At 37.0% G+C, this 26,744-nt stretch overlaps 4 protein-coding genes across 6 annotated transcripts; 2 read left to right on the forward strand and 2 right to left on the reverse strand.

Moving 5' to 3' along the window:
* Positions 1 to 1,020: 1,020 nt before the first annotated feature.
* On the forward strand, positions 1,021 to 7,117 carry LOC128199657 (uncharacterized). Its single transcript, XM_052890052.1, has 3 exons — positions 1,021 to 3,065; positions 3,163 to 3,389; positions 6,357 to 7,117. Exon 1 carries the CDS (start codon positions 1,021 to 1,023, stop codon positions 2,914 to 2,916), a length of 1,896 nt encoding a protein of 631 aa, XP_052746012.1. The 3' UTR covers positions 2,917 to 3,065; positions 3,163 to 3,389; positions 6,357 to 7,117.
* A 2,703-nt stretch (positions 7,118 to 9,820) lies between these two features.
* LOC112053689 (EEF1A lysine methyltransferase 2) lies at positions 9,821 to 14,331 on the forward strand. Of its 3 annotated transcripts, none has more exons than XM_024093196.2 (6): positions 9,821 to 10,046; positions 10,216 to 10,271; positions 10,381 to 10,583; positions 11,822 to 11,958; positions 12,670 to 12,829; positions 14,034 to 14,331. In XM_024093196.2, exons 3-6 carry the CDS (start codon positions 10,388 to 10,390, stop codon positions 14,192 to 14,194), a joined length of 654 nt encoding a protein of 217 aa, XP_023948964.1. In that variant the 5' UTR covers positions 9,821 to 10,046; positions 10,216 to 10,271; positions 10,381 to 10,387; the 3' UTR covers positions 14,195 to 14,331. The 3 variants fall into 3 exon arrangements, with proteins under 3 accessions (XP_023948964.1, XP_023948974.1, XP_023948955.1); XM_024093206.2 differs by having other exon boundaries at positions 10,216 to 10,256; XM_024093187.2 differs by lacking the exon at positions 10,216 to 10,271 and having other exon boundaries at positions 9,823 to 10,046.
* Positions 14,332 to 15,767: 1,436 nt separating this feature from the next.
* LOC112053628 (motile sperm domain-containing protein 2-like) lies at positions 15,768 to 22,174 on the reverse strand. The gene has a single exon (XM_024093108.2). It carries the CDS (start codon positions 21,949 to 21,951, stop codon positions 20,605 to 20,607), a length of 1,347 nt encoding a protein of 448 aa, XP_023948876.1. The 5' UTR covers positions 21,952 to 22,174; the 3' UTR covers positions 15,768 to 20,604.
* A 1,112-nt stretch (positions 22,175 to 23,286) lies between these two features.
* On the reverse strand, positions 23,287 to 26,619 carry LOC112053637 (motile sperm domain-containing protein 2-like). The gene has a single exon (XM_024093121.2). The coding sequence runs from the start codon at positions 26,448 to 26,450 to the stop codon at positions 25,107 to 25,109; it is 1,344 nt and encodes a 447-aa protein (XP_023948889.1). The 5' UTR covers positions 26,451 to 26,619; the 3' UTR covers positions 23,287 to 25,106.
* Positions 26,620 to 26,744: the final 125 nt, after the last annotated feature.

The raw sequence follows: 26,744 nt of genomic DNA on the forward strand, positions 1-26,744 counted from the left end.
GGTTTCATCACGATGTTTTCCTTCACCGTTTTGAGACACGTGATGTTTAATTTCTTAAAATGTACACAACTGAAAAGCCCCGGACCGGATTCGAACCTACGCCCAACGAAAAATTAAGAAAATTCTCAGGTATGCAGATTTCCTCACGATGTTTTTCCTACACCGTTTGAGATGATATTTATTTTCTTAAAATGCACTAAACCAAAAAGTTTAAGGTGCATGCTCAGGACCGGATTCGAACCTACACCCTCCGGAATTATGATAATATGTACATTAGATAAAAATTCTGAAATTGGGTCATACAAACCAATGTGGGTTTATCTTAATAATTATATAAATAAAACCATATAAATGAATTATCTTATCTTTAATATATCAATTAGTTGATAAGCAAACACTGTGTCTCTTAGTCATGTTGTTATCTCTACATTTAAACAAATAAATAAAATAATAATTGCGCTCTCTGTCTGTCCATTTAAATTTACAACTTTACAGTAAATACAGATAAATGAGTATGCGGGCCTTATTAGAAGGCTCAAAGTCACTCGGCGGGCGATGGAGCAAGCTATGCTTGGAGTTTCTCTGCGTGATCGAATCAGGAATGAGGAGATCCGCAGACGAACCAAAGTCATTGACATAGCTCAGCGGGTTGTGAAGCTGAAGTGGCAATGGGAAACTCCGCCGATGCCGGTCCCAAGCCCGGATGCAAAAGGAGGAGGGTTTGCAGGAGTGACCATACCTGCTGTAAAAGGGTCAACGCCGAACCCCAGGCGGCGGTTAATAACCTGACAACACCATGGCAACCAGTGGCCAAGAGGTCTAAATCACCTCTAAAAGACTGATCCAGAACGGTCAGGCCAGAGGACACACCCAACTCTGGCAGGGTGCCCAAAACCTTATCCCTTGATCCCTTAGTTAGGAACCTAAACCCTTACCCAGCCACTTCCTACCCTTTATACGTCCCCAACTATACATTCACTGCTCACACTACACTCTACAAACTACACATACGACTAAACCATGAAGACGGATTCAAAGAGACAATTACTACCCCAGGGGGGTACCGGAAACGGACAATCCTCCGCTGTAGCGACACCGCCGGTCACTGGATTACCGGACGGGGGTGTGGCTACAGTCCGCCCTGCGTATTCTGGGGGGGGCGAGAACCCGCCTTGCGCATTGCGCAACCAACGACTCGGCTATGTAAAAAGGACAGATGACCAAGCAAAAAACGAACCCACCACTAACCCAACTACCCTGACAGCACCCGACTTGCAACCATGCCCGACCACAGCTAACAAGGACTCCGATATAAATATGACTTCAGTCGCGATGGCCGTCCCTCCACCAGATATAAAATCCGCTTGGGCCAACGTAGAATCCAAGCACAAGCGGAAAAAACCTAAAAGAAAGAGAAACAAGACGGACTTACAGACTGCATCCCCTTCAGGCACACGCCTAAGCGGGCAGACGTCGAAGACAGAAAGGACTACAACAGTGACAGGCAAGGCCCAGACGGGGGGCTTGTACGGACAAAGCGGCGGGCAGTCTGCACAACAGCGGCTGCCCCCCGCGGAGACTGTCGTCCCACGCCCAGGCACAAGCCGCAGCACTGCTGTAGTCCAGAAAATCTCCGGCGAAAACCTTCCGGCGGAGCCTGCCAAACCAACATTGGACGCTACATGCGCAAACACCTCTGGCCAACGTCAGCAACACCCCGTCGCACCCCGGTGCAACAAACACTGGAGAGGGCGGAGCGGTGGTGGGGCTGACGAGGACAGAAACCCCAACCCGTCAAATAGCCAGCCCAGTCTTAAACGGGGCAGGCTAGATGACTCCATTTCACCAAGGGGCCAGACAAAAAGAACCAAGACAATCGGACAGACCAGAACGAGGGAGAGTTACGCAGGCGCGACCCAACAACATCTGAGTGTCGCAATCACCCTCGTTCCTAGGGCTGACATGACGCAGACAGAGGCGATGACTCTGCAAGAGCAAATCCAGGAGGAGGTTTTCGAGGCTTGCCTTAGAGATCCAATTCCTGGAGTTCCTCTAACCCATGCACCCACCTTCTCAGGAAAAGCCTTCCTCAGTGAAGGCGTCCTGAAAATGTGGTGTGAAGACGACCAAGCCCTTCAATGGTTGAACGCGGTCTTACCAAGGCTGAATTCGCCAAGGGAGGGCTTCGAAATTAAAATAATAAACCAGCGCGAAATCACGAAGAGGGTGAAAGGAGCACTATACGTGCCCAACTACCGGGGAGAGATCGGCAAACTTCACAGGATCCTCCTACGGCAGAACCCGAAGTATGATATCGGCAGCTGGACCCTACATAATTTCAAAAACTTCCAGGTGACAAAAGGGAGACTTCCAGGTGTGTTCCTAATACTAGGAATACCCCAGGAAAAGATCGACACCATTTTGGACAACGACAGGAGGGTAGCCTATTCCACTGGGACGATATATCTCAAGTTCTTTGTTGGCGAAGAACTTAGTGATATACCGCCCAGTCAAGCTACCTCCACAAAACAGGACAATACTGAGACAGACGCAGCCGCGAAGACAATCACACAGACAGTTTGTGAAAAACTACCGGACTCTGTACAGGACGGACATGACAGCGATACGACGTGCCCTGGACCAAGTACCGCTCCCTCAACAAGTGGGATGAATTGGGAAGGAACGCGTCCCGAACCAAGCATCACACCATCAACAAGTGGGATGCAATGGGAAGAGACGCGCCCCGGACCAAGTATCACACCCACTCTAGAGGGGTTGAAATGGGAAAGGGCATCAGGCACAGACGCAACTGATTCAGACGACGACGACATGGCGGACTCAGCTCCGCTGTATACATTACTGGAGAAATGTGTCCCCCGGGACGCAATAAACTCCATCAATATCCATCTTCAGTAATGTAGACATAGTACAGGCCAACCTCCAGCATAAGATCCTTGCAACGGCTACTCTACGCAAACAACTGGAGGAGGGGGCCCAAACCATAGTGCTGATCCAAGAGCCGTGGGTCAGAGGAAACCGCATATGTGGTTTTGGCAACTGCAACGGTAAGTTTCTTTATGACAGTAAACAAACTCCACCGAGAACTTGTATTTATATACCTCGCTGTATCACAGCGACAATGCTAACACAATTCTGTTTCAGAGACATAACAACAATAAGAATACAAAGTGGCATAGGACAACAAACCGGTGCTAGGACAAGACCACTAGTCTTGGCATCGTTATATCTACCCATAGAAGAACATATACCACCAAAAGAGATGACGGACCTCATAAAATACTGTGAGGACGAAAACACTGACCTCATAATTGGAGTAGACAGCAACGCACATCACACCCTATGGGGATGCAACGAAAACAACAAAAGAGGTGAGCAACTTGTAACATATCTTTTAACAACTAATCTTGTAGTTTTAAATAAAGGCTCGAAACCAACGTTTATCACGAGCCGTTCCCAAACAATAGTAGACATAACTCTGGCGTCTAACGGTGTAATAGATCAAATAAGAAACTGGCATGTGTCTGATGATCTCACCTTATGTGATCATCAACGCATCCATTTCGAATTGAACTTGACCACGGCACAGGACACACCACGGAGAAATCCAAGGAAAACAAACAGGAAACTATATAAAACACTACTCCATAGCAACTATGGGAATGAGAGCGAACTCCATAACACTACAATCGAGACAATAAATCAAATAGACAACAACGTGACAAGCATAACTAATGTCATCACGTCATGCTACATAAAAGCCTGTCCCATAAAGACCTGCACAACAAAACAGAAACCAATGCATGCATGGTGGAGCCCCGACCTTGAAAGGAAGCGACATAATCTTAGACGACTGTTTAACAAAGCTAAGAACACCAGGAAGGATGAAGACTGGGATACTTTCAAAGATCACCAGTACAGTTACAACAAAACAATAAGGCAGAAGGACACAAAAATGTGGCGCCGGTTCTGCTCAAACATAGAATCATGTGAGAAAGCTAACAGAGTAAGGAAAATCCTTGCAAAAGACAACGCCCTCATACTAGGCTCCCTAAAGAAAGCCGATGGTAGTTACACAAAAAACGACAAAGAAGTAAGTGAGACTCTTCTAGAAACACACTTCCCAGGATGCAAAATACTAGACTCTGCAGACTGGACAAACATAAATGAAACCTACAACCCAGTAGAATCAGACAGGGAACTCGCCAACAAGATAGTCACACATAACAGAATACAGTGGGCAATAAACACATTCCACCCCTTCAAATCACCAGGTACGGATGACATCTTTCCGGCCCTTTTACAATGGGGTTTGAAATGGCTAACACCATGGCTAGCAGAAATATACAGAGCCTGCATAGCTTACAGATATATACCAAAACTATGGAGAGATGTGAAAGTAATCCTCCTACCAAAACCAGGTAAATCAGATTACACTGATCCGAAAGCTTTCAGACCAATCAGCCTAACATCCTTCTTGCTAAAAACCCTGGAAAGGTTAGTAGACAGATTTTTACGGGATGGGGTACTGAGTAACACCCCCCTACACCCGAACCAACATGCTTACAGTACCAGCAAATCCACAGAAACAGCCCTACACTCAGTGGTAAACAAAATAGAACACAACATGGAAAATAAATTATCAACACTAGGAGCCTTCATAGACATAGAAGGTGCTTTCGACAAAACCACGTTCAACAGTATAGAAAAGTCCCTTGAACGGCATAATGTACCTCTAACAATAAGAAAATGGATAAATTCCCTTTTATCACTCAGGGCGATACAAATAAACATAAATGGTAAAACTCAAGCCATTGCTGCCAGAGGATGCCCTCAAGGAGGAGTACTATCCCCACTCCTATGGAACCTGGTGGTAAATGAACTAATCAGTAAACTGAACAACAATGGCTTCCTCACAATAGGGTACGCTGACGACCTAACAATACTTATAGGAGGAAAACATGAAAACACCCTAAGTGGAATAATGCAAGATGCACTCAAACAGATAGAAAAATGGTGTACACTTAACGAACTATCTGTTAACCCCAGAAAAACAGAACTTATTCTGTTCACACATAAAAGAAAACCAAACTTTCCAAAAACACCGACTTTATTCAAAGTAACCCTAAAGTTAACCACAGAGGTAAAATACTTAGGGGTAACACTAGATCAACAGTTGAACTGGAAAAAACATATTGAAACGAAAATTCAGAAATCTACAATCATCCTATGTCAGTGCAAACGCATGATAGGCAAAACATGGGGACTAAAACCGCACATAATGAAGTGGCTATACCTTACAGTTGTAAGAAGCTCAATGACATATGCATCTATAGTCTGGTGGCCAAAAGTGATCCAAACGACAACTCAACAGGAACTTCAAAAATTCCAAAGACAAGCACTGCTATCCATAACGGGCAGTATGTGCACAACACCGACAGCTGCAATGGAGGTAATACTAGGAATTCCTCCATTACATCTCCATATAAAAGAGGAAGCAACGCTTACAGCTCTCAGACTAAAAACATGCGGACTGTGGAAACACACAAACACAGCCCACACCAACATCTTAAAAGAGGGAATACAAATAAACCCATGTATGGAGTGGATATGTGATAAAACACAAAAACAATTCGTGATGGACAAAACATACAAAATCAATACAGAAGAAGCTAGTAACTGCTACACAAACCCTGACACCCTAGATGTGTACACGGATGGGTCAAAGACAGACACAGGTACTGGAGCAGGAGTCTACTGCCAAGACCTCAATATACGGATTGCACAAGCGCTTGGTAAGCACAACTCAGTCTTCCAGGCAGAATGCGTCGGCATCACAACTGCGGCTGTTGCCGTGACCAACAGACAGGTAACAAATTTTAACATTAATATACTTAGCGATAGTCAGGCAGTACTAAAAGCACTGGCAAAACATTCGACCACGTCAAAACTACTGCTGGACTGTCACAAGGCCCTAACAAAACTTGCAACAAATAACACAGTCATCCTAAGATGGATAAAGGGACACAGCGGAATTTTAGGTAATGAAGCGGCTGACGAACTGGCGCGTCGCGCCACGACACTGAAGGTAGTAGGACCCGAACCAATAGTACCCATACCATTCAGTGAATACAAAACATGGTTGCACAAACAAACCATCAGAACCCACGCTGAACTATGGGGCAGTATAACCACATGTAGACATACAAAGGAGGCACTTCCAAGCCCCGACCCAAGGTTAACAAAGAAACTTATAAACCTTCCACGAGATAAGTTAAGAACAGTAGTTGGCCTCATAACTGGTCATTGCCCACTAAACAAACACCTTTCAATTCTAGGTATGACAGACAGTCCTCTGTGCAGAGCCTGCATGGAGGAGGACGAGACACCGCTACACGTTATGCTCAGTTGCAGAGGCGTAACGGAACAACGAGCAACCTACATTGGCTCCTCAGCGACACTCCATGAGGCTATCGGCGACCTGGGCGGCCTGCTAAGCTTCTGGAGCGAGCTCGGCTGGATGGAATAAATCCAGCGGGAACCTACACCGGAGGGACCCACGCACAACGGCCAATCAAATGGCTAAGTGCGGAAACGGCCCAGAATAAAGAAGAAGAAGAAGAAGTGGCAATGGGCAGGCCACATAGTTCAAAGAGCCGATGGATGTTGGGGTCCTAAGGTGCTGGAATGGCGACCCCCCCCCTAGGTAGACCGAGGATATCAAGCGGGTTGTAGGGAACTGCTGGATGCTGGTGGCTCAAGACCGTTTTGTTTGGAAATCCATGCAAGAGCAGTGGACGTCCATCAGCTGATAAGGTAAGGTAAGAGTATAGTATCAGTGATAGCCAAGTGGATATGACCTCTGCCTTCAACGTCGGAGGGCATAGGTTTGAATCCGGTCCGGGGCATGCACCTCAAACTATTCAGTTGTGTGCATTTTAAGAAATTGAATATCACATGTCTCAAATGATGAAGGAAAAACATCATGAGGAAACCTGCATACAAGAGAATTTTCTTAATTCTCTGCGTGTGTCGCCTAAGTCTGCCAATCCGCATTGGACCAGCGTGGTGGACTATTGGTCTAAACCCTCTCATTCAGAGAGGAGACTCGAGCTCAGCAGTAAGCGGAATATGGGTAGGTTCAACCGGTGGTAGTCTTTACAAACAATCAACCAACTGATGTTCTAAAAGTGCTTGTGAACTGAGCCTACTTGAAATTACTGCATTTTAATTTGATTTCATATTTGTTTTTGCATGTTGTATATTATCATATTATCTTGAATATCATTGTTAATTGATAAACCAATACTTGAAACCTACATACACTTTATTATCACAACAGATTATAAGCCTTTTTGATCCAAGGGTTAGACCTTGTGGATCATAACATTTTTTATTTTTTTTAATAATAATAATAAATAAACTTAAACAATACACATCACTATCCAGCCCCAAAGTAAGCATACAGAGTAGCTTGTGTTATGGGTGCTAAGATAGTTGATATTATAATATTAATATACAATTATATACTACATATAAATACTTATATAATGTATAAATACACACAGACACTGGAAAACACCCATGCTCATCACACAAATATTTTCCAGTTGTGGGAATCGAACCCCCGGCCGTGGATGCAGAAAGCAGGGTCACTACCCACTGTGCCACGCGGCCGTCAATCTTGATGATGTTATTCAGGTAAGGAAAGTATTGGGCTAACTTGGAAGAGGATTTCTTAACCAAATATTTTTTTGTTCGAAAGAGATTGGTCTTATACTTATATACTTCCAGATTGGTCTTATTTAAGTAATTTTCATGAAAATCGGATCAGCAATTTTGTGTTAATATGAAAATAATGAAATTGCTCATACTGTAGCGCTTTCGTTCACTATGCTAGGACACTCTAAAAACAGATAAATAAAATCTTTTTAACAATAATGTTGAACCAACTTCAAAATCACAACATATAAACTAAAGAGCAAGAAATAACATTGTATTGTGTTACCTTTTGATCACTTTGAAGGCGGTGCCAATGTCAAATAATGACAATATCAATTAGTTAGTATGTTGATTTACAGTGATGCATTATGTAAATAGAGCTGATTAAGTCATAAAGTTTAAGGATTGAAATCAGTTCTTTCCTGTGGTGCTTTCAGAAACAGCTTTAATTAATACGTCACTGGTTTGGCACCGCCTTCAAAGTGATCAGAAGGTAGCACAATACAATGTTATTTCTTGCTTTTTAGTTTATGTTTGTGATTTTGAAGTTGGTTCAACTTTTTTCTAATAAAGACTATATTTATATATTTATGTTTTAGTTTTAAAAAAAGAACATTTTAATAAAAGTGAAACACAGCAGATGATGATACATTCTATACCTATTTATACTTCTTCTTTCTATACCTACATAAATAAAAAAATATTTAATAAAAAAAATGAACATCACAATCAAAGCGGAACACATACGTATATTTTATAGAACAAATATAATACTTCGTAGTTCATACTCACATATATACTCCAAGATACCGTTTTCAATACACTATAAACGAGTTAATTACGTAAAATACACCACTCGCTGAATTTTAATGAGCACAGGTCGATCACACGCCTTTGATTTGAACTATCACACAACATAAATAATAAACACACAATTAAACACTGCAAGAGACAAGAGTATCGATTTCTAGGTCTTTATGAATTAATTCACTTTTATTACACACTTTTATGTCCTAATAATACGTCGAATATGATTTTTTTATCAAAGTTTGTATAAAATCACACAGTCATCACACAATTTCGTTATAATTTAATAGTTCATTGAATATTTGAGTTGAAATTATTATCCACACAAGCAATAACTAGCTACTTGTCGTAACAAATGCGGTGACAAAATTATTTTTTAATTTTTTTAATGCAATTTTTTTGACGTATGAAACGAATACCGTAAATTAGGTATGCGAAATGTGATGAGATCGATTCCGATTTCCGATTCGCCGATAGTGACTATATCGATTAGTTTATACATCGATTTTTTAGTTGAGAAAATCGAGTTACATCGATATAATTCTAAATTGATGCATCATTAATTAAACTGAGTGATTCGCTTTTTTTATAGATTTTATATTTTAAATTCAGGCGAATTTATCCAAATTTCAATTACATGTAAAGGTAATACACATTTTTAAATATATCTTGCGCCTCTTTGTGTTGATATTGTTCAGTATGTTGCGTATTTGCGTTTGCCGCTCTCTTTTGAATAGTTTCGTGGCGTGAAAATACTATTAATATTTTTGTAATGTTACTAAATTTTAGTTTCGATAATTCTTACTTGTCTCTTCAATTTAATTTAATATCATAATATAACAGACTAAAGAGCTTTTGCTAATTTGCATATTTACCTTTTAGACGACAAAACTTTTAACAGTAAGAATTGGGATAGATTTGTAAAATATCGATTTAAATCGATTTAGAAATTTTTCTTTTTTTTTGTGAATATTGACATCTCTACTCTCTACCGCAAAAAACTGTGTAGCAATATGTAAAAATTTGTTTAACAAAAATTGACAAGAATCCTCAGACTAATATCAGCCCTAAAAGGAAAGTTGTAAAAAAGTTTAAATAATGGAACTTTTGATTTAGTTTTTTCCTGAGGTTCTCAACATCCTTGTATTAATAATTTTAATCGATGCGTCATTTTAAAAATTAATTTCAGGCTTTTTATTTAAACTTGGAACACTAGAACTACTAGAATCTGTGGAAGTAGTCACTGTCAATTATTAATCTCAATCTGTGTTTTTTTTAACTTTTCTTTAATTTATTTTTAAAGTTTAAACGTTTGTCTGTTTTGTTTACATCGAATTTTATAATATATCGGAATATTTAATTTTGATATTTTGGCTATACACGGCTTAAGAATTTCTGTCTGAAGTTGGTGTAATAAACCAATGTAAATTTATTAAATATGAATTATCAAGCGCTGTAATTCATGTATTAACTTCTATCTGCTGTAAGGAAATATAGAGGTTAGGCACAATAACTTTATTGTTATAATTATTTAATATTATGTTTTAAACCTGTTTTGAAAGAATAGTTTGATATAGTAATACATGTATGTAAAACAGAGATTTGATTTCCGGCATGGTTAAAATAAAAAAAAAAAAAGGTTATTTCTTTACTGTTTTTTTTAAATAGGACAGGCAAAGATCGTTAGTGCTACGCTGAAATTGTCAGAGGTATTAGTATTGTCTGTACGTATTAAGCCTTCTTCCATTTTAGACTAATAACTGCTTCGTCACATATCATCAGGTAACACAGGTTACCTTGTAATTTAATAAAAAAACCTTTTTGTTTTTGCAGGCTTACTATGGAGGACGGAGAACTGGATTCATCGGAGTTGGGTACCCATCAGTACTGGAAGGAGGCCTACACGAAGGAAATAAGTAACTTTGATCAGCATGGTGATCCAGGGGACGTTTGGTTCGGAGAGGACAGTGCATTGAGAGTCATTGACTGGATTTGCAAGTGTGGTATTGATAAGGACACCAAGATTATTGATTTAGGTATGTAGATTATATTTTTAAGTGTCGACATCACATGGCTTTGATTGGTTTAGCTTTCCTTCTATAGCATGATAGACACCTCTCTCAATATTGACAAAAATTTGACAGCCTCTGTGGTGCAGTGGTATGTACAATGGATTTACAAGACAGGTGTCCTGGGTTTGAACCGCGGCTGGACCAATTAAGGTTTTCTTAATTGGTCCAAGTCTGGCTGTTAAGAGGCTTCGGCCGTGGCTAGTTACCACCCTACCAACATAGACATACTGACAAACATAAGTTCCGGTAAGATGTTGAGTGAAACCGAAAGCAGTGTGGATTTTTTATATCCTCCTTCTAACAAGTTAGCCCGCTTTCATCTTAGATTGCATCATCACTTACCATCATGTGAGATTGTAGTCAAGGGCTAACTTGAGTAAAAAAAAAAATCCAGTCTGCGATCTTGGGAAGGTCGCCATATTGGATTTGTAATGACGTTTCTTAACTAGCAGTGTTGCCAGTTGGATCTTATGAGAAGTTACCCGAAATATTAAAAAAAGTAACCTTTTTGTGTAAAAAGTAACCTTTTGACTACTACTACTCTTGATTTTGGCGTTCCACAGCATGGCTAAACCACCATTTCAGCCTCTGGGGGCTAAAGTAATTTTGTTTTTTTTTTTAATATCTGTCTGTTACAAATACTAGCCAAGTACTAAATTACTACAAACCGAAGGAGATTTTACTCGTAAATAGAATCATCTTAAGTAAGGCCCTGATTGTTTGCCTTTTACTTATGGGATAAGAAAAATACAATTAAAGAGCAAGGATTTAAAAACAATAGACGTTAATTTCTTCAAATTCATACTTGATTTTTTTAAGAAATTCAATGTGACTGCAACTTGCTTATTTCGCAACGTAAATTGTAACGTCTTCATTTATAGTGAGATTGACACAGAAACATCGATGAGTTCTTGAGCATTTGTCCGCATTTCTTGATTTAACGACTGTTCTGTTTTAGATATACGAAATTGTAAGTTAATTCTAAAAATTCCGAAATATCACGTAAAAGTAACCTTTTTATTAATGTAACCTAAAAGTTACCAATGCAGTCAAAAAATCACCTAAAAGGTTACAAAAGTAACCTCCTGGCAACACTGTTAACTAGTGTATGGTCATCAGAATGTGGGTCAAATTCTTACATACATAGTTTCAAGTGAAGCTAATATAAAGTGTGTAATAATATGTAGTCAATATTATTCTAGGTTGTGGCAATGGGTACACATTATCAGAGTTAGCAAAGCATGGGTTCACTGACTTGCTGGGCGTAGACTACTGCGAGGAAGCTATAACCCTGGCTGAGAAGGTGACCCAGAGTGAGTTCCCTTCAGTGAGGTTTCAGGTAACTACACTGTCCCCATGACTACATCATCATGATCATCATAATATCAGCTGGAGTCCACTGCAGGACATAGGCTTTATGTAGGGACTTCCAAATATCACGATACTGAGCTGTCTGCATCCAGCGAATGTCTGTGGCTCTCTTGATGTCGTCCACCTGGTGGGGGGTCGACCAATAATGCACTTTCTGGTGCGGGGTCGCACCAGCACCTTGGGACCCTGAATGACAGGGGTTACACTGGCCCAATAAGGATTGGCAGACTTCACACATGCAGGGAATTGAGAAAATTCTCAGGAATGCAGTTTTCCTCACGATGTTTTTTCTTCACTGTTTAAGACACGTGTTATTTAATTTCTTAAAATGCTCGTAACTGAAAAGGTGGAGGTGCATGAAACAGACTGGATTTGAACCTACGCCCTCCGAACCAAAGGCTGAGAGTGAGGTGAGGTCATATTCACTGGGCTAACGTCATTGACTGAGTCGTCAACTATTATAAAACTAGCGGACTCCCACACATTCGTCCGCGTGAAATCCTACCCCCACGCTACCCCTACCCTACCTCTGACCTACCCTTACCCTATCCCTAACCAACCACTACCCTAAGTATCCTATGTCACCCAAGGGATTTTTTAATAACTATTCAAATTAGTTTTGTAGTGGTGTATTATCCATTAATTACAGGACACCCTGTATACATAAATAATATTCCAGGTGTTCGACATTATCACGGACGATGTACAGAAGCTGGGCTGCAAGTTCGGTCTGGCGCATGACAAAGGCACATATGACGCCATCAGTCTCAACCCAGAGAACGCCACACAAAACAGACAAACATACATACAGCAAACTTGTGATATGCTAAATGATAATGGTAAGAAACATTTGTCATTTCCATCGATCTCCTATTAAAAAGTGGATGCACAATCAGCGACCAAAAAATGTCCCCACTCAATGAGTGCCAAACACAACTTCTTGGCACTCAATTCAAGTAGTCGCATTTGCAATTTCCTTAAACCTTAAACTCAATTCTTAAGGTTGAATTTACTCTGCAATTGGTATTTTATTGAATATTGGACTATATTTAAAGGCCTTTAGGTATAATTTTCTTTACCAATAATTTTATTGGTAAAGAAAATTATACTGTCAAAGCAAAATTGGCAAGTTTTTTAGTGAAATTTTCTACATGATTGTGCGTCCTTTTATTATAAGAGGTCAATGGTCATTTCTTTTAAATATGACCAACTAAGAAACACCCGCGGCTTCGTCCGCGTGGAAATCAATGTAAACTTTCAACCCCTGTTTCACCACTTTAGGGGTTGAATTTTAAAAATTCTTGAATCACGTTATACTACGTATTTTCTTATGATTAATGAATATTTTTTTAAAACTGTAAGTCTAATAATTTTTTTATAAAATTAAGATAGCTTATGTCTCAATTTGAATTATTACGAATCTTTTGACACCTCATTTATTAAAATCAGTTCAGTTGTTTTGGCGCTACGGTAGAACAAACATACATACATACATAGACTGCCAAAATCATTACCCTTCCTTTTGGCTTCGCCGTAGTCGGGTAAAAATGAAGAACAAACAAACTTTCAACCATCAAAAAGTACAATATGCTTTGCTCCAAGGTCCCATTTACCATTATACCACAGATTAATCATTAATATACTGATAGAGCGTACGGCACACGACGGTGTCGTAGCCGCTTTAAATACAAAATTCAAAAGTAATAGATACATTCTCGAGTCAGTACGACACGAACCGTCGCATCAGTAACTTTCAATATTATTCAAGAAAAATGGCGTCTTATATTTTTAAATATTTTAAAAACTATTCACGAATACTAAATAAATAAGATGGAGTATTTTTTTATTAATTATTATATTAATTTACGTAATTGATGTTAATGTTAAATTTTGAAATACAAATTGCGAAAAAAGTTTCTATATGCGGATTTCAAGGAGACGCATGACGTTTTTTATGGGTTCCACCGTCTTTTCCACGCTGCTTGTACATACTCATTCTGCATCATCTTTATTCTGTGTATTAAGCATACATATTTGTTTCAGGTATTTTTGTTATAACATCTTGCAATTGGACGGAAAGTGAGCTTTTGAAACACTTTGGGGAGACAATGAAGTTGAAATACGTCATACCAACGCCACAGTTCAAATTTGGCGGGAAAGTTGGCAGCGTTGTATCGTCTGTGGTTTTTGAGAAAATTCAATAGTCACTTGTACCGAATCGTAAATCTATGATAATAATGGTCAAAAGGACTAGAACGCAGAGCCGTAAAGCAAAGTTATAAAAATTAGAAGGCCAGGAGTTCCATATAAAAAGTGTTTAATAAAAATAATATTGTTGTTAGTTTTGTTTTTATTTTCTACCCCAATAACAATGCAAACAATACATAATTCAAAATAAATAAATTATGAAATGACATGCGTTTTCTACCTTTATTTCTAACATTTGTTGGTAAACAGCGCACATCGAGCAGGGTTGTGGTTTATACTGTACTGAGGGCCTAGTGGCAGTTTAGTACTGTCGCGTTAACGTAAACGCGAATTTCTAAGTAATTGAAACAGCGACATCTAGTGGCACTATTGTACAACTGTTTCATATCCATTGAAATTCGCGTTTACGTCAACGCGATAGTAACAGTATGAAAATATTGAAAACTCCCACTAGGCACACTGTTATCAACCCATATTCGGCTCACTGCTGAGCTCGAGTCTCCTCTCAGAATGAGATTTGACCTAAAGCAAATAGTCCACCACTGGCCCAATGCCGATTGGCAGACTTCACACACGCAGATAATTGAGAAAAATCTCAGATATGCAGGTTTCCTCACGATGTTTTTTCTTCACCGTTGCAGACACGTGATATTTAATTTCTTAAAATGCACACAACTGAAAAGTTGGAGGTGCATGCCGCGGACTGAATTCGAACCCACACCCTCCGGAATCGGAGGCAGAGGTCATATCCACTGGGCTATCACGGCTCTCATTAATAACCTTTATTCGGCTCGGCTATGAGAAGGGTTAGGCTAATATTATAGTCCACCACGTTGGCCCAATGCGGATTGGCAGACTTCACACATTATATGGAAACAATTAAAAAAAAAATTAAATCCTCAGGTATGCAGGTTTCCTCACGATGTTTTTACTTTACCGTGTGAGACACGTGATATATAATTTCTTAAAATGCACACAACTGAAAAGTTGGAGGTGCATGTCCCGGACCTGATTCGAACACACTCCCTGGAATCGGAGGCAGAGGTCATATCCACTGGGCTATCACGACCTCCTGTACTATACTCAGAGGCACAATTATCCGCCCACTTTAATATACTCGCGTCATATTAAAGAGGGCGGATAATTGTGCCTCTGAGTATATATATCATGTGTTTGTTCCGTTAACGAAAGAGAATAAATAAAACCATAAACCTTCAGAATAATTTAAATATATATTTTAAACATTTTTCTCTATCATATCCATCTGAATCATGTTCCCCATACATTCTTTAAAATTACAGATATTATTAACAATAAACAAAAAACTTATACACTACAATAATAAACAAATAAGTTTAATTACAAAACAAGACCAATTAACAATAAATTCGAAATTAAAATCACATTTTTTTTTTGTTTTAGATTAAAAAGAATATTTGTCAATTTTTTAAATATGACCAATATTTTAGAATTTAAGCTGTGTTATTCTTATCAATTTATTGTGCTGACGTTGCAAGAACCAGCTCATGACTAAGGGCCCCGTATGGGTTCGAAATAAAACCATAAACCTTCAGAATAATTTAAATATATATTATAAACATTTTTCTTTATCATCTCCATCTGAATCATGTTCCCCATACATTCTTTAAAATTACAGATATTATTAACAATAAACAAAAAACTTATACACTACAATAATAAACAAATTAGTTAAATTACAAAACAAGACCAAATAACAATAAATTCGAAATTAAAATCACATTTTTTTTTGTTTTAGATTAAAAAGAATATTTGTCAATTTTTTAAATATAACCAATATTTTAGAATTTAAGCTGTGTTATTCTTATCAATTTATTGTGCTGACGTTGCAAGAACCAGCTCATGACTAAGGGCCCCGTATGGGTTCGAAATAAAACCATAAACCTTCAGAATGATTTATATATATATATTTAAACATTTTTCTTTATCATATCCATCTGAATCATGTTCCCCATACATTCTTTAAAATTACAGATATTATTAACAATAAACAAAAAACTTAAACACTACAATAATAAACAAATAAGTTTAATTACAAAACAAGACCAAATAACAATAAATTCGAAATTAAAATCACATTTTTTTTTTGTTTTAGATTAAAAAGAATATTTGTCAATTTTTTAAATATGACCAATATTTTAGAATCTAAACCGTGTTATTCATATCAGTTTAATAAGAAACACGGCTAAAACTCACACCTTCTGTACGTTTACTAACCCCACAAACTGTTGATATAACAGGAGGCGTGTGGCATAGAAACCCGTTTACCAACAACCAGTGATACAGGAGGTGGCATAGAAACCTGTTTGCCAACAACCCGTTATTTAGCAACCAGTAGAAACCCGTTTACCAACAACCAGTGATACAGGAGGTGGCATGTGGCATTGACACAACAGTAAAAAAGGTGTGAGGTATAGAAACCCGTTTACCGATAAACCATAGCGTGCTCTCCATAGATGCACAATATCACAAATTTTGATTATACACTTATAATAAATAATGGAATGTTATTTATTACTGGTGAACAACCCGCCATTTCGTCCTCATGAAAATCGATGTAAAATTTCTACCCCCATTTTACCCCTTTCTATGTTTATTATCGCATGTTTTATCACATTAAATAATCCACTAAACATATTACAAAATTATAACTCAAGTACTTGAACAACTTATTTAAAAAATACTTCAACTATTTAACCCTTTAGGGGGTAGAAATTTGAAAAATCTTAAATTACATAACTTGCAAGAAACATGAAAATAATGAGATTATGAATGATATTTAAACGGGTACATACCACGATAAAACGACGAGATTTTTATTGTCGATATTTCGACCCAGTTGCATGGATCGTGGTCACGACGGGACCACGATCATAGAGACACGAACATAGAGTCCCGTCGTGACCACGATCCATGCAACTGGGTCGAAATATCGACAATAAAAATCTCGTCGTTTTATCGTGGTATGTACCCGTTTAAATATCATTCATAATATTTAAACGGATAATTCATAATATTTATTTAAACCACGAAATAAGTTTAAAATCATTAATAATGAGATTATATTATTAGATTGTACTATTGTAATATACACTTGAGGCATCATTAAACCGAATAATCTATTTGTAACTTAAAATAAATAACATATTTTTAATATGACACATTCTAGTAGCAGTCTTACATTGTATTCTGTTAATTACTTTTACTTTAAAAAAACCCAGGCCTTATTTATAAACATAAAGGATTTATCAAATTTCTCCAAAGTGAACTTTAAACAGTACTGTGATTAGGTCCACTTTTCTTTGAAGAAAATTTAGTTTTAAATCTTAATCTGTGTTTATAAATAAGGGGGTAGAGCTTGGTCGTGGTCTAGTTTGAACAAATAGTGGACCACTATCTGGGTCCTTACCAAGGGTACCTTAGGGTTGCCACCTTCTTTTTATTTTTATAAAAATAAAGTACATTTTGTTAGTTACATAAAAGAAATGTGTGCTGTTTCAAAATAATATATATTTGGTGATGATGAAAACAAATTATTCATTTCTTCGTCATCAACCCATATTCGGCTCACTGCTGAGCTCGAGTCTCCTCTCAGAATGAGAGGGGTTAGGCCAATAGTCCACCACGCTGGCCCAATGCGAATTGGCAGACTTCACATGCAGAGACTTAAGATAATTCTCTGGTATGCAGGTTTCCTCACGATGTTTTCCTTCAACGATTGAGACACGTGATATTTAATTTCTTACATTTAGCAAATAAATCTCACTGCTGAACACCATTTTAATGTTAGTTAATGAGTAACAAGTATTTTTTATATTAAACTAAAAAAAGGACTTTATTTCATTCACCGCACCATTTTCTATGCATCACAAAACAAATTGTCAAACTTTAGATTTTTGCCTACATTAATTTACTCTAAATATCAAGTATCTGAAATAATGTACAATACAGTTTATAATAAACTAGATAAACTAAGGTTGGTTTATTCCCCGTGGTCCCTGCGAGACATATAATACTGCCGAATTAAAAATATGTAGTGATCAATGTTATATTCGATTTATTTTCAATAAATCGAGAATACTTTTAACGTCATCGGGAATACGTTTAACGTATTTTTATTGATTAAATTTATCTTATTAACCGACTTCAAAAAATGAGGTTATCAAAAAAATCACACATACGTGTAGAAACACGTATGTTTTTTTATTTATTTTTTTTCATTTTTTTTTTATGTTTTATTAATCGGGAATACGTTTAACGTATTTTTATTGATTAAATCTATCTTATTAACCGACTTCAAAAAAGGAGGTTATCAATTCTACACGTATGTTTTTTTTTTTTATGTTTGTTACCATTATCATCATTTATTTATTAACTAATTTCGATTTTTTTAGCCGTAGTCCCGTAGTCCCTGCAGGGACCACGGGGAATATATTCCCCGTGGTCCCTGCAGGGACTACGGCGCAGGGACCACGGGGAATAAACCCTAATGTTATGCTAAGTTGTGGGTACTGATGTACTCACAATAGTAGTAGCTGAGGAGGTTCTACGTTTGGCTGTATGTATGTTTTTTTTTTTGCCATTAAATAGTTTTAAGACATAAATTATTATTAGTTTTAAGTATATTATGTAGTTACGTGTTGTGTTAACAAATAAATTATTTCTATCTATCTAATGAAGAAAACTGCATTGTTGGGTAGTTTAGAAGATTTGAGCGTACAAATGGTGGGAAGCAATTATGTTATGCTGAGATTAAGATATGGGAGGCAACCCTAATTAGCCTATTTTGAGGCCTTATTTAAACAGGAAATAAATCTTCATAGATTGACTAATATAAATCAACTTAAATTATTTGAGTACTTACTTTAATTGATTTATTACTTTGCAAAATAATGTTCTGTTATTTTTTTCATTTTTATAATTTATATTCTTATACTTATTACTTATTTTTAGTGTTTAAACGAAATTAATAACACATTATGTCCTAAAAATGTACAAAGGACATTTGTGGCTTATCTAACTCATTTGTATGTAAAAATTAGAAATACTTTATAACAGTACATAATATGAAATCATGGACATTAAATGCAGCTAATTGGTGATTTTGTGTTGTAATTTCTTTTAATATAAATGAAAATGTAATTCCTATAATTCCTTTGAATTTTCATGATAATCCAATCTGGAAGTACAGACATGCAATGCTCCTAACCATACTATCATTAAAAATAGTTGATAATGGTTAATAATTGTTTGGTTAGCAATTTTTAGGCCAACTACTAATGATATATTTTTCATCATACTAATTTTCACTTTAAACACTTCATCCAATAATCATATAGGTAAGAAATTTTCCAATTCAGATCTTTGACTTACATTTACTGCCTTATTAGTAAAGGGAAATGCCCACCGTTCCAAACAACATCAGCCCAGGGAACCCAGGTATACCACCAGGTACCAGGATGATAATATTTTTTTTATTTTAATTCTTTTACAAGTTAGCCCTTGACTACAATCTCACCTGATAGTAAGTGATGATGCAGTCTAAGATGGAAGCGGGCTAACTTGTTAGGAGGATGAAAATTCACACCCCTTCCGGTTTCTACACAGCATCGTACCGGAACGCTAAATAGCTTGGTGGTACATCTTCGCCGGTAGGGTGGTAACTAGCCACGGCCGAAGCTTCCCACCAGCCTGGACCAATTAAGAAACTCTCAATCTATCCAGCCGGGGATCGAACCCAGGACCTCCGTTTTGTAAATCCACCACGCATACCACTGCGCCACGGAGGCCGTCAATATGATGTATAAATAAGGATCTGGTTAAATATTTGCCTTAGTAAAAGTATGTTTCTCAAAAAAAAACCCATTTTTTTTATCAGTCTTCTAAGGCAAAATGTTTAAAAAAAAATCAAAGCGGCAAAGTAACATTTGAAGCTGTAATTTTTTTTTTATACAAACAAACCAATCATAAGTCTTCAAAAATAGTAAAACTCAGGCTGTATGGTTAACAATCTTAGCATGTCCCTTGTGGACAAATTAAAGATGATTTTTTTTCATTACATTCCTAAAACCCATCTGCTCATAGTCTTTTTGGCTGATTGCACAATATATCATGACACAAAAAAAAATTAAAGTAAATTACCGGGTGGTGGGAATTCCCTTTTTTACATTTATCACTAAAGTTGTTATAGTTAAATATAAATACCAAAATATACAGAAAACAACCAGAGTATTCCCTAAATTCCCTCAAAAAACACTAAACAACAGTAACTGACAAACAATACAACATTTATGAATAAAAAAATTATAGAGAGGCAGTAGATAATGCTACAAACACTTGCGTATATCTCGGAAACGATCGCCAAAGGCTAGATGCGAGAGCAATAATTATTATTTTCAGTTGTATTCAAGTAAACGAGGAACCCTAGTATCAACGCTGCGAGGGTTATGAGTAAAGTAAAAAACTGGTACATCTTTAGTTTGTCTACTTGCCTGTGAAGTAGTTCGTAGTCCATCTGCAAATTGTTCAACGCATTGGCTATTGATTCTGGTTTCTCTTGTGTCGCCACCTCCATATTGCCATTTTTAGGCAATTCCTTCACCGGGAACTGACATTTTAGTCTGTATTCGTCAACTTTGCTGCCAGACGAATTCGCCCATATGTCGCTCAGTTCTTTTGGAGTCAAATCAGTCTTTGGTATATGTACCGACATGACTAGGAACATATCCTTCATCACGTTTTTGAGTTGGAAGCCCGGTTGGACGACAATTAGTATAGTTTGTGACGCGCCTTTGGCTAAGAAACCAGAACTAGGTCTTACTCTGAATTTTTCTGGAGATGTTGTTCTGATTTTGAATGAGACAGCGCTATCATCCATATTTGTTATAGTGAACTGTCCAGTGACTTCTTCGTTCTCGTTTTTGAAGACTATCAAATTATTTGGGTTTAGACTCAACATTTCACCTAAAGAGTGGTCACCTTGCTCTGCGAATGTTACCTTTTTCTGGTTCCGACCTTCTGGGACAAACTCATATTCATAGTTATCAGTACCGCCCCAACAAACTAAAGCTTGATCAGGTGCGACAAACTCATGTAATGTCTCCTTAGACACAAATTTCATCTTTTCAATCGCTCGCGCTGGCAGCAGATTCTTCACAATTTTAAATGCTGCAGACAAAACCCACGGCATTTGATAAATGAGTATGTAGTTCAAAAAACTCGGATAGTAACTCTTAAACAGTGAAATTAGGTACTTAGTTAAATCCATATCCAAGTTATTCAAACCGCAGTTGTCTAAATCGAAAAACAACGTGATTTTATCACCATTCTCCTCTCTTTCGATTCTATCAAACCAATAGACGATTACTTTTTTTAATTCTTCGAAGTCTTTCGTACCTTTGACGTGTTTTTTCGATTTGACGATTAATAGCAAACACCCATCGATGTCGCGGCCGTGAGGGAATAGTCCACCTTCCTGTACATAGTCCATTTTTATATTAGATTCGTTTATTTCGTTCGCCGATATCGATTTGCGCCAAGTAAATATATCCCAGAGCATATCGGCGGCTTGCTTCGGGTCGTATTCACAGTGCCTCATCACGCGTAACAAGTATTTCTCATCTTTTAGCCTGTCCACGTCCAGTGGATGGAAACCGTGGTCCGGAACCTCCTTCAATTTCTCCTGGACTAGAGCTTTTAGATCGGAATTAGTCATCGTGTCCTCACACCTGAGTCAGTGATTGGAAATTGGAATAGAACACAAATAGAGTAACTGATGTGGTGAACACGCATGAATAATCAGAGCGGAATCGGAAATATTAATTTAGTTCTGTAAAATGTAAATGGTAGGTACTTGTACTTTAATTCATGTACCAAGTTTTCCTTTTCAAATTGTTGACACTTGACGACTGACGTGACGAACGTCGAATCGAACGCTATAGACATTGATAGACAATAGACACCACAGAACACTAATTGTTAGACAGAGAATAGACCAAGAACAATAAAAGACCATATCCATAGAGTACATTGATATTTTTTAAACTGGCTCTACGGGTTTAAGCTCTAGCCTGTCAGCTTGGAAATACGAATATTTTTTAAATGGTTCTAAGTTCTAGCAGTAATGAACTAAGTACAATGAAAAGGCAAACCGATTAAAAAAAATCTTTCTTATAATTTGAAGGTACCAAGATACATAATAACCCTGCTGATAGTGAATAGAAAACCGTCACTTAAAAACCGATTAAAACTTTATGCATTCAAGGAACATCCTACAAAAATTGGAAATTTTCAAAACCCCCGAAGGTCATGAAAATATTATTAATTACACATTCTCGGGTACTCGACTATATTTGTAGACATTCGGTTATTCTTACGTACTTTCACCCCCCACAACTTATGAGCGATTCAACCGATTTTCATCATTATCAAAGATCAAACATGTCAAAGAACACTCGCACATATTTCACCTTTCATATATAACAAACTAAAATGAAATTGCTTCATCCATTCAGGAGCTATAGTGCCATGGACAGACTGACAGACAGACAGACACGTAAAATTATAAGTATAACACTCCGCTTTTTGCGTCAGGGGTTAAAAATGCCGTCCTGCGTCCATTAACCTGAAGCTTCTCCTACATATAATTAAGTTTACCTACAACTCTATTACTCCATTACACGGATGCATGATATTCAGGCAAAAACACAACAATGCTGCAGGTACCTTAAAATCACAGACAGACAATTTTATTTATATGTATTGATGACTAGCGGACGCCCACGACTTCTTCCGCGTGGAAATTCGTTTTTCACGAATCCCATGGGAACCGTACATTTTTCCGGGATGAAAAGTAGCCTATGTGTTAATCCAGAGTAAAATCTATTTCCATTCCAAATTTCAGCCAAATCGCTTCAGTAGCCGCAGCGTAAAAGAGGAACAAACATACTTACACACTTACACACAAACTTTCGCCTTTATAATATTAGTGTGAGTGTGATTTATTTTATGCATGAAAAAAGAAAGAAATCAGTTTAGGAAAAATAAAAGCTTTAATTAAAATAAGTATTTATTCTTTAACAAAAATATGCTTTCCTTATAAAATTTGTTTGGTGCTTAAACAATTTACGCAAAAAAAAAAAATTCAATCTAAATAATTACGTATAAGTAAAAGAAAATAGCAATTTTCCATACAAAAACAACCTATTGAACACTATACAAAATGTTTTATTTGCCTAATACAGTTTTTATAGATAATAAATAGGCATTTATAGATATACCTCGCATAATTCAATATAAAAAAATTTAAAACTACCCACTTGAGTCTTCACCAGTGCTGTACAGTCGGATGCACCTTTTATTACATCTCTGAAATAAGGTGCAAGTGTCCTTACGCACCGGTGGAATCCGTCATTATAAACCCATATTCGGCTCACTGTTGAGCACGAGTCTCCTCTCAGAATGAAAGGGGTTACCAGTGATATCTAAAATCTTGTATTGTGCAGCTTAACGCACGATGTTCAGAAACGTCATAAAGATTGCGTCCGACTATACAGAGGTAATAGAGGAAGAGCGTTTCCAAATTTAAAATGTGTATTTTTAATTCTTTATAATACTTTTTAGCCCTCAACTACAATCCATCTTCCATCTTAGATTGCATATCATCTGATGGTGCAGTCTAAGATGGAAGCAGGCTATCATGTTAGGAGGAGGATGAAAATGATAGTTTAGCCAGGAGATTTTGAGGCAACCTATTTTTTAACATATTTTTCATCCATTAAACTGATAAGTGAAGGCATTTTCTAATAAAGATCTTAGATCATTAGTTATATCTAAACATAATTAATGTTGTGCTAATATACAAATCAAGAAATAAAAAGATAAATTATTATTTATAAACCATCTACCACATAAAAATAACCTTTGCCTTGCAAAACTGGTTAGAAAACAAAAAGTGTTTTGAACAGTGTTGCTAATTTTTTGTCAGCTAAATTATTCACAATACATTTACATCTACCATACAAAATACCAGCATTCAGCAATACTTTGTGCTAATATACAAATAAAAAACAACAACATAATAATTATAAACCATTTACCACATAAAAACAACCTTTGCATAGCAAAACTGGTTAAAAAAGTATCAAGTCTTTTGAAACAGTGCTGCATACACTTTTTTTCACAAATTTAAGGGCAAGTGGAGTCAGTGTTACCAACTCTCCAAAATATTTATCCCTAAAGTTTGTGCCAAAAACCCAAAAAATCGCCTTAATTATTGAGTTCTCCCCCTAAAAAATATATATTCATAATAATTTAGAAATAATATGCTGTAATATGTTTCAAAAGTCTATATTTAATACAGAAAAAATATTACGTCTTTATCTGAAGATTCAGATTTTTTGAAATCATACATGTTGACAATGAATAAATTTAACAATTTTTATTATTCGATGAAAATTGCCGCCTGTTGCCTCAGAGTGGTTGTAGAATAACGTATTATATGTCGTTATAAGTCGCTAGGTCAAGACAGAAATATTTAAATTATCATCAATTTAAAAATATTAAAGAGTCAAAAAATCCCTGAAAATACCCCTAAAAATTTCAGACCCCTAAAAAATCCCATTTCACTTATTTGCCCCCTAAATCTGGGGGGAAAACCCCTAAGTTGGGAACCCTGAGTGGAGTGCTATAGATACCATATTATACTGTCATTGTGCTGTTGAAATAATTTTTGTGTACCACTTGTAAACATTGAATGTGGTTTATATAACCTATCTACTTACCCCTTTTTTCTTCTAACATCATTGTCTACACAGACAAAACATGTTACATATGCAGCAAACCTAACATTGATATGTATATCCATTGCTTCTATTGATGGCAATATTCATTTTTAACATTCCTATAAATACAATACCCTATAACAAGACCTACAATAGTAAAAAATAAAGTAAACATCTGATACAACTTTACAGTATCCAAATTCTTTACTAATTTTTTGTGACTCTCTTGTATACTGTTCAGTTTGTACTCAACAGAATTTGTGTCGGGAGCTTTTTCATTTTTAAGTGCATTCCCTATTTCAAGTGCAGCACACTTTAACCTGTATTCATCTGTTTTACTGGACCCAGACTTCCAAAGATCTGCCAAGTCTTTTGCGTTCAAATTTGAATTTGGAACTTTGACAGACACAACTAAAAACCTGTCCTTCTCTACAATAGACAATGGGAAACCAGAGTTGACAGATATATTAACAGTCTGTGACGCTTTACTGTTCAAAGTTCCAGCGCTGGGACGCACTACATACCGTTCTGGGGCTGTTGTTCTTATTTTGAATGCTATGCTACCTTCCTCCATGTTCGTTATAGTTAGTTGCGATGAAATTCTTCCATTGTCGTTGCTAAAAATCAACACTTTACTCGGGCTTAAAAGAAGCATCTCTTTCGACTGGCAATCCTCTGCAAAGCTAACATGTTTGGCTGTTTTGTCAGCAACTACCCTATTTTCAGGGATAAATTGAAAAACATAACTATCCTTACCACCCCAACTAGTTAAAGCCTGTTCTGGTGCGACCAGGTCTTTCAACTTATCCTTATTAACCATACGGAGCCTCTCCACAGCTGCAGTCGGTAGTATATTTTTGACAATCTTAAACCCGGCTTGTAGCATCCATGGTAACTGATAAACTATGACATAGTTAATCATATTAGGATAATAATTCTTTAACAATGTCACCATAAACATAATCACCTCTATGTCCATGTTGTTCAGGCCACATGTATCCATATCGAAGAACAATGTTATCTTTTTACCCTCTTCTTCTCTTTCGATGCGTTCCAACCAGTATATGACGACTTTTTTAACTTCCTCGACGTTTTTCTGACTTTTAATGTACAGTTTCGCCTTCATTATGAATAAGAGACAGCTGTCTATGTCTCTGCCGTGAGGGAAGAACACACCTTCCTTCAAATAGTCTATGTTTACAGTTTCGTGAGTGATTTCGTTGGCTCCTATCTCTTTTCTCCACAGCATTATGTCGTAAAGCATATCGGCCGCTAGTTGCACGTTATTCTGACAGTGTTCCAGCACTCTGTACAAGTATTTATCACTCTTAACTCTCTCCAAATCGCGAGTATCGAAAGATCCCGGAGGATTTGGTATACCTTCTTTTACTTTTGCATCGAATAACAACCGTATTTCGGAAATTTTCGACATGTTATTATTTTTCACGTTTCGTATACACAAACTTGTTTTAGAAAAATATAGGCGTGCTATTAGATTCTGTTGAAATAAAAATTTATCTGGTTTCTAAAAGTTTTACGATAACAAAAATTCAAAACCACTTCAAAACTTATTGTAACTGTCACTGTCAGTTATGACGACAGACACATGACAGAAATGATGATAACAAACCATAGAGTTTTATTTTTAGTTTTCATGATTTCTTCGCAGAGGATTCTACCTGATTTCAAACGGATGAGGATGAGGATTCTTTAGCGGTTTGTGATG

This window comes from Bicyclus anynana, chromosome 27, assembly GCF_947172395.1.
Source record: "Bicyclus anynana chromosome 27, ilBicAnyn1.1, whole genome shotgun sequence".
In the NCBI taxonomy this organism is placed as follows: Eukaryota; Metazoa; Arthropoda; class Insecta; order Lepidoptera; family Nymphalidae; genus Bicyclus; species Bicyclus anynana.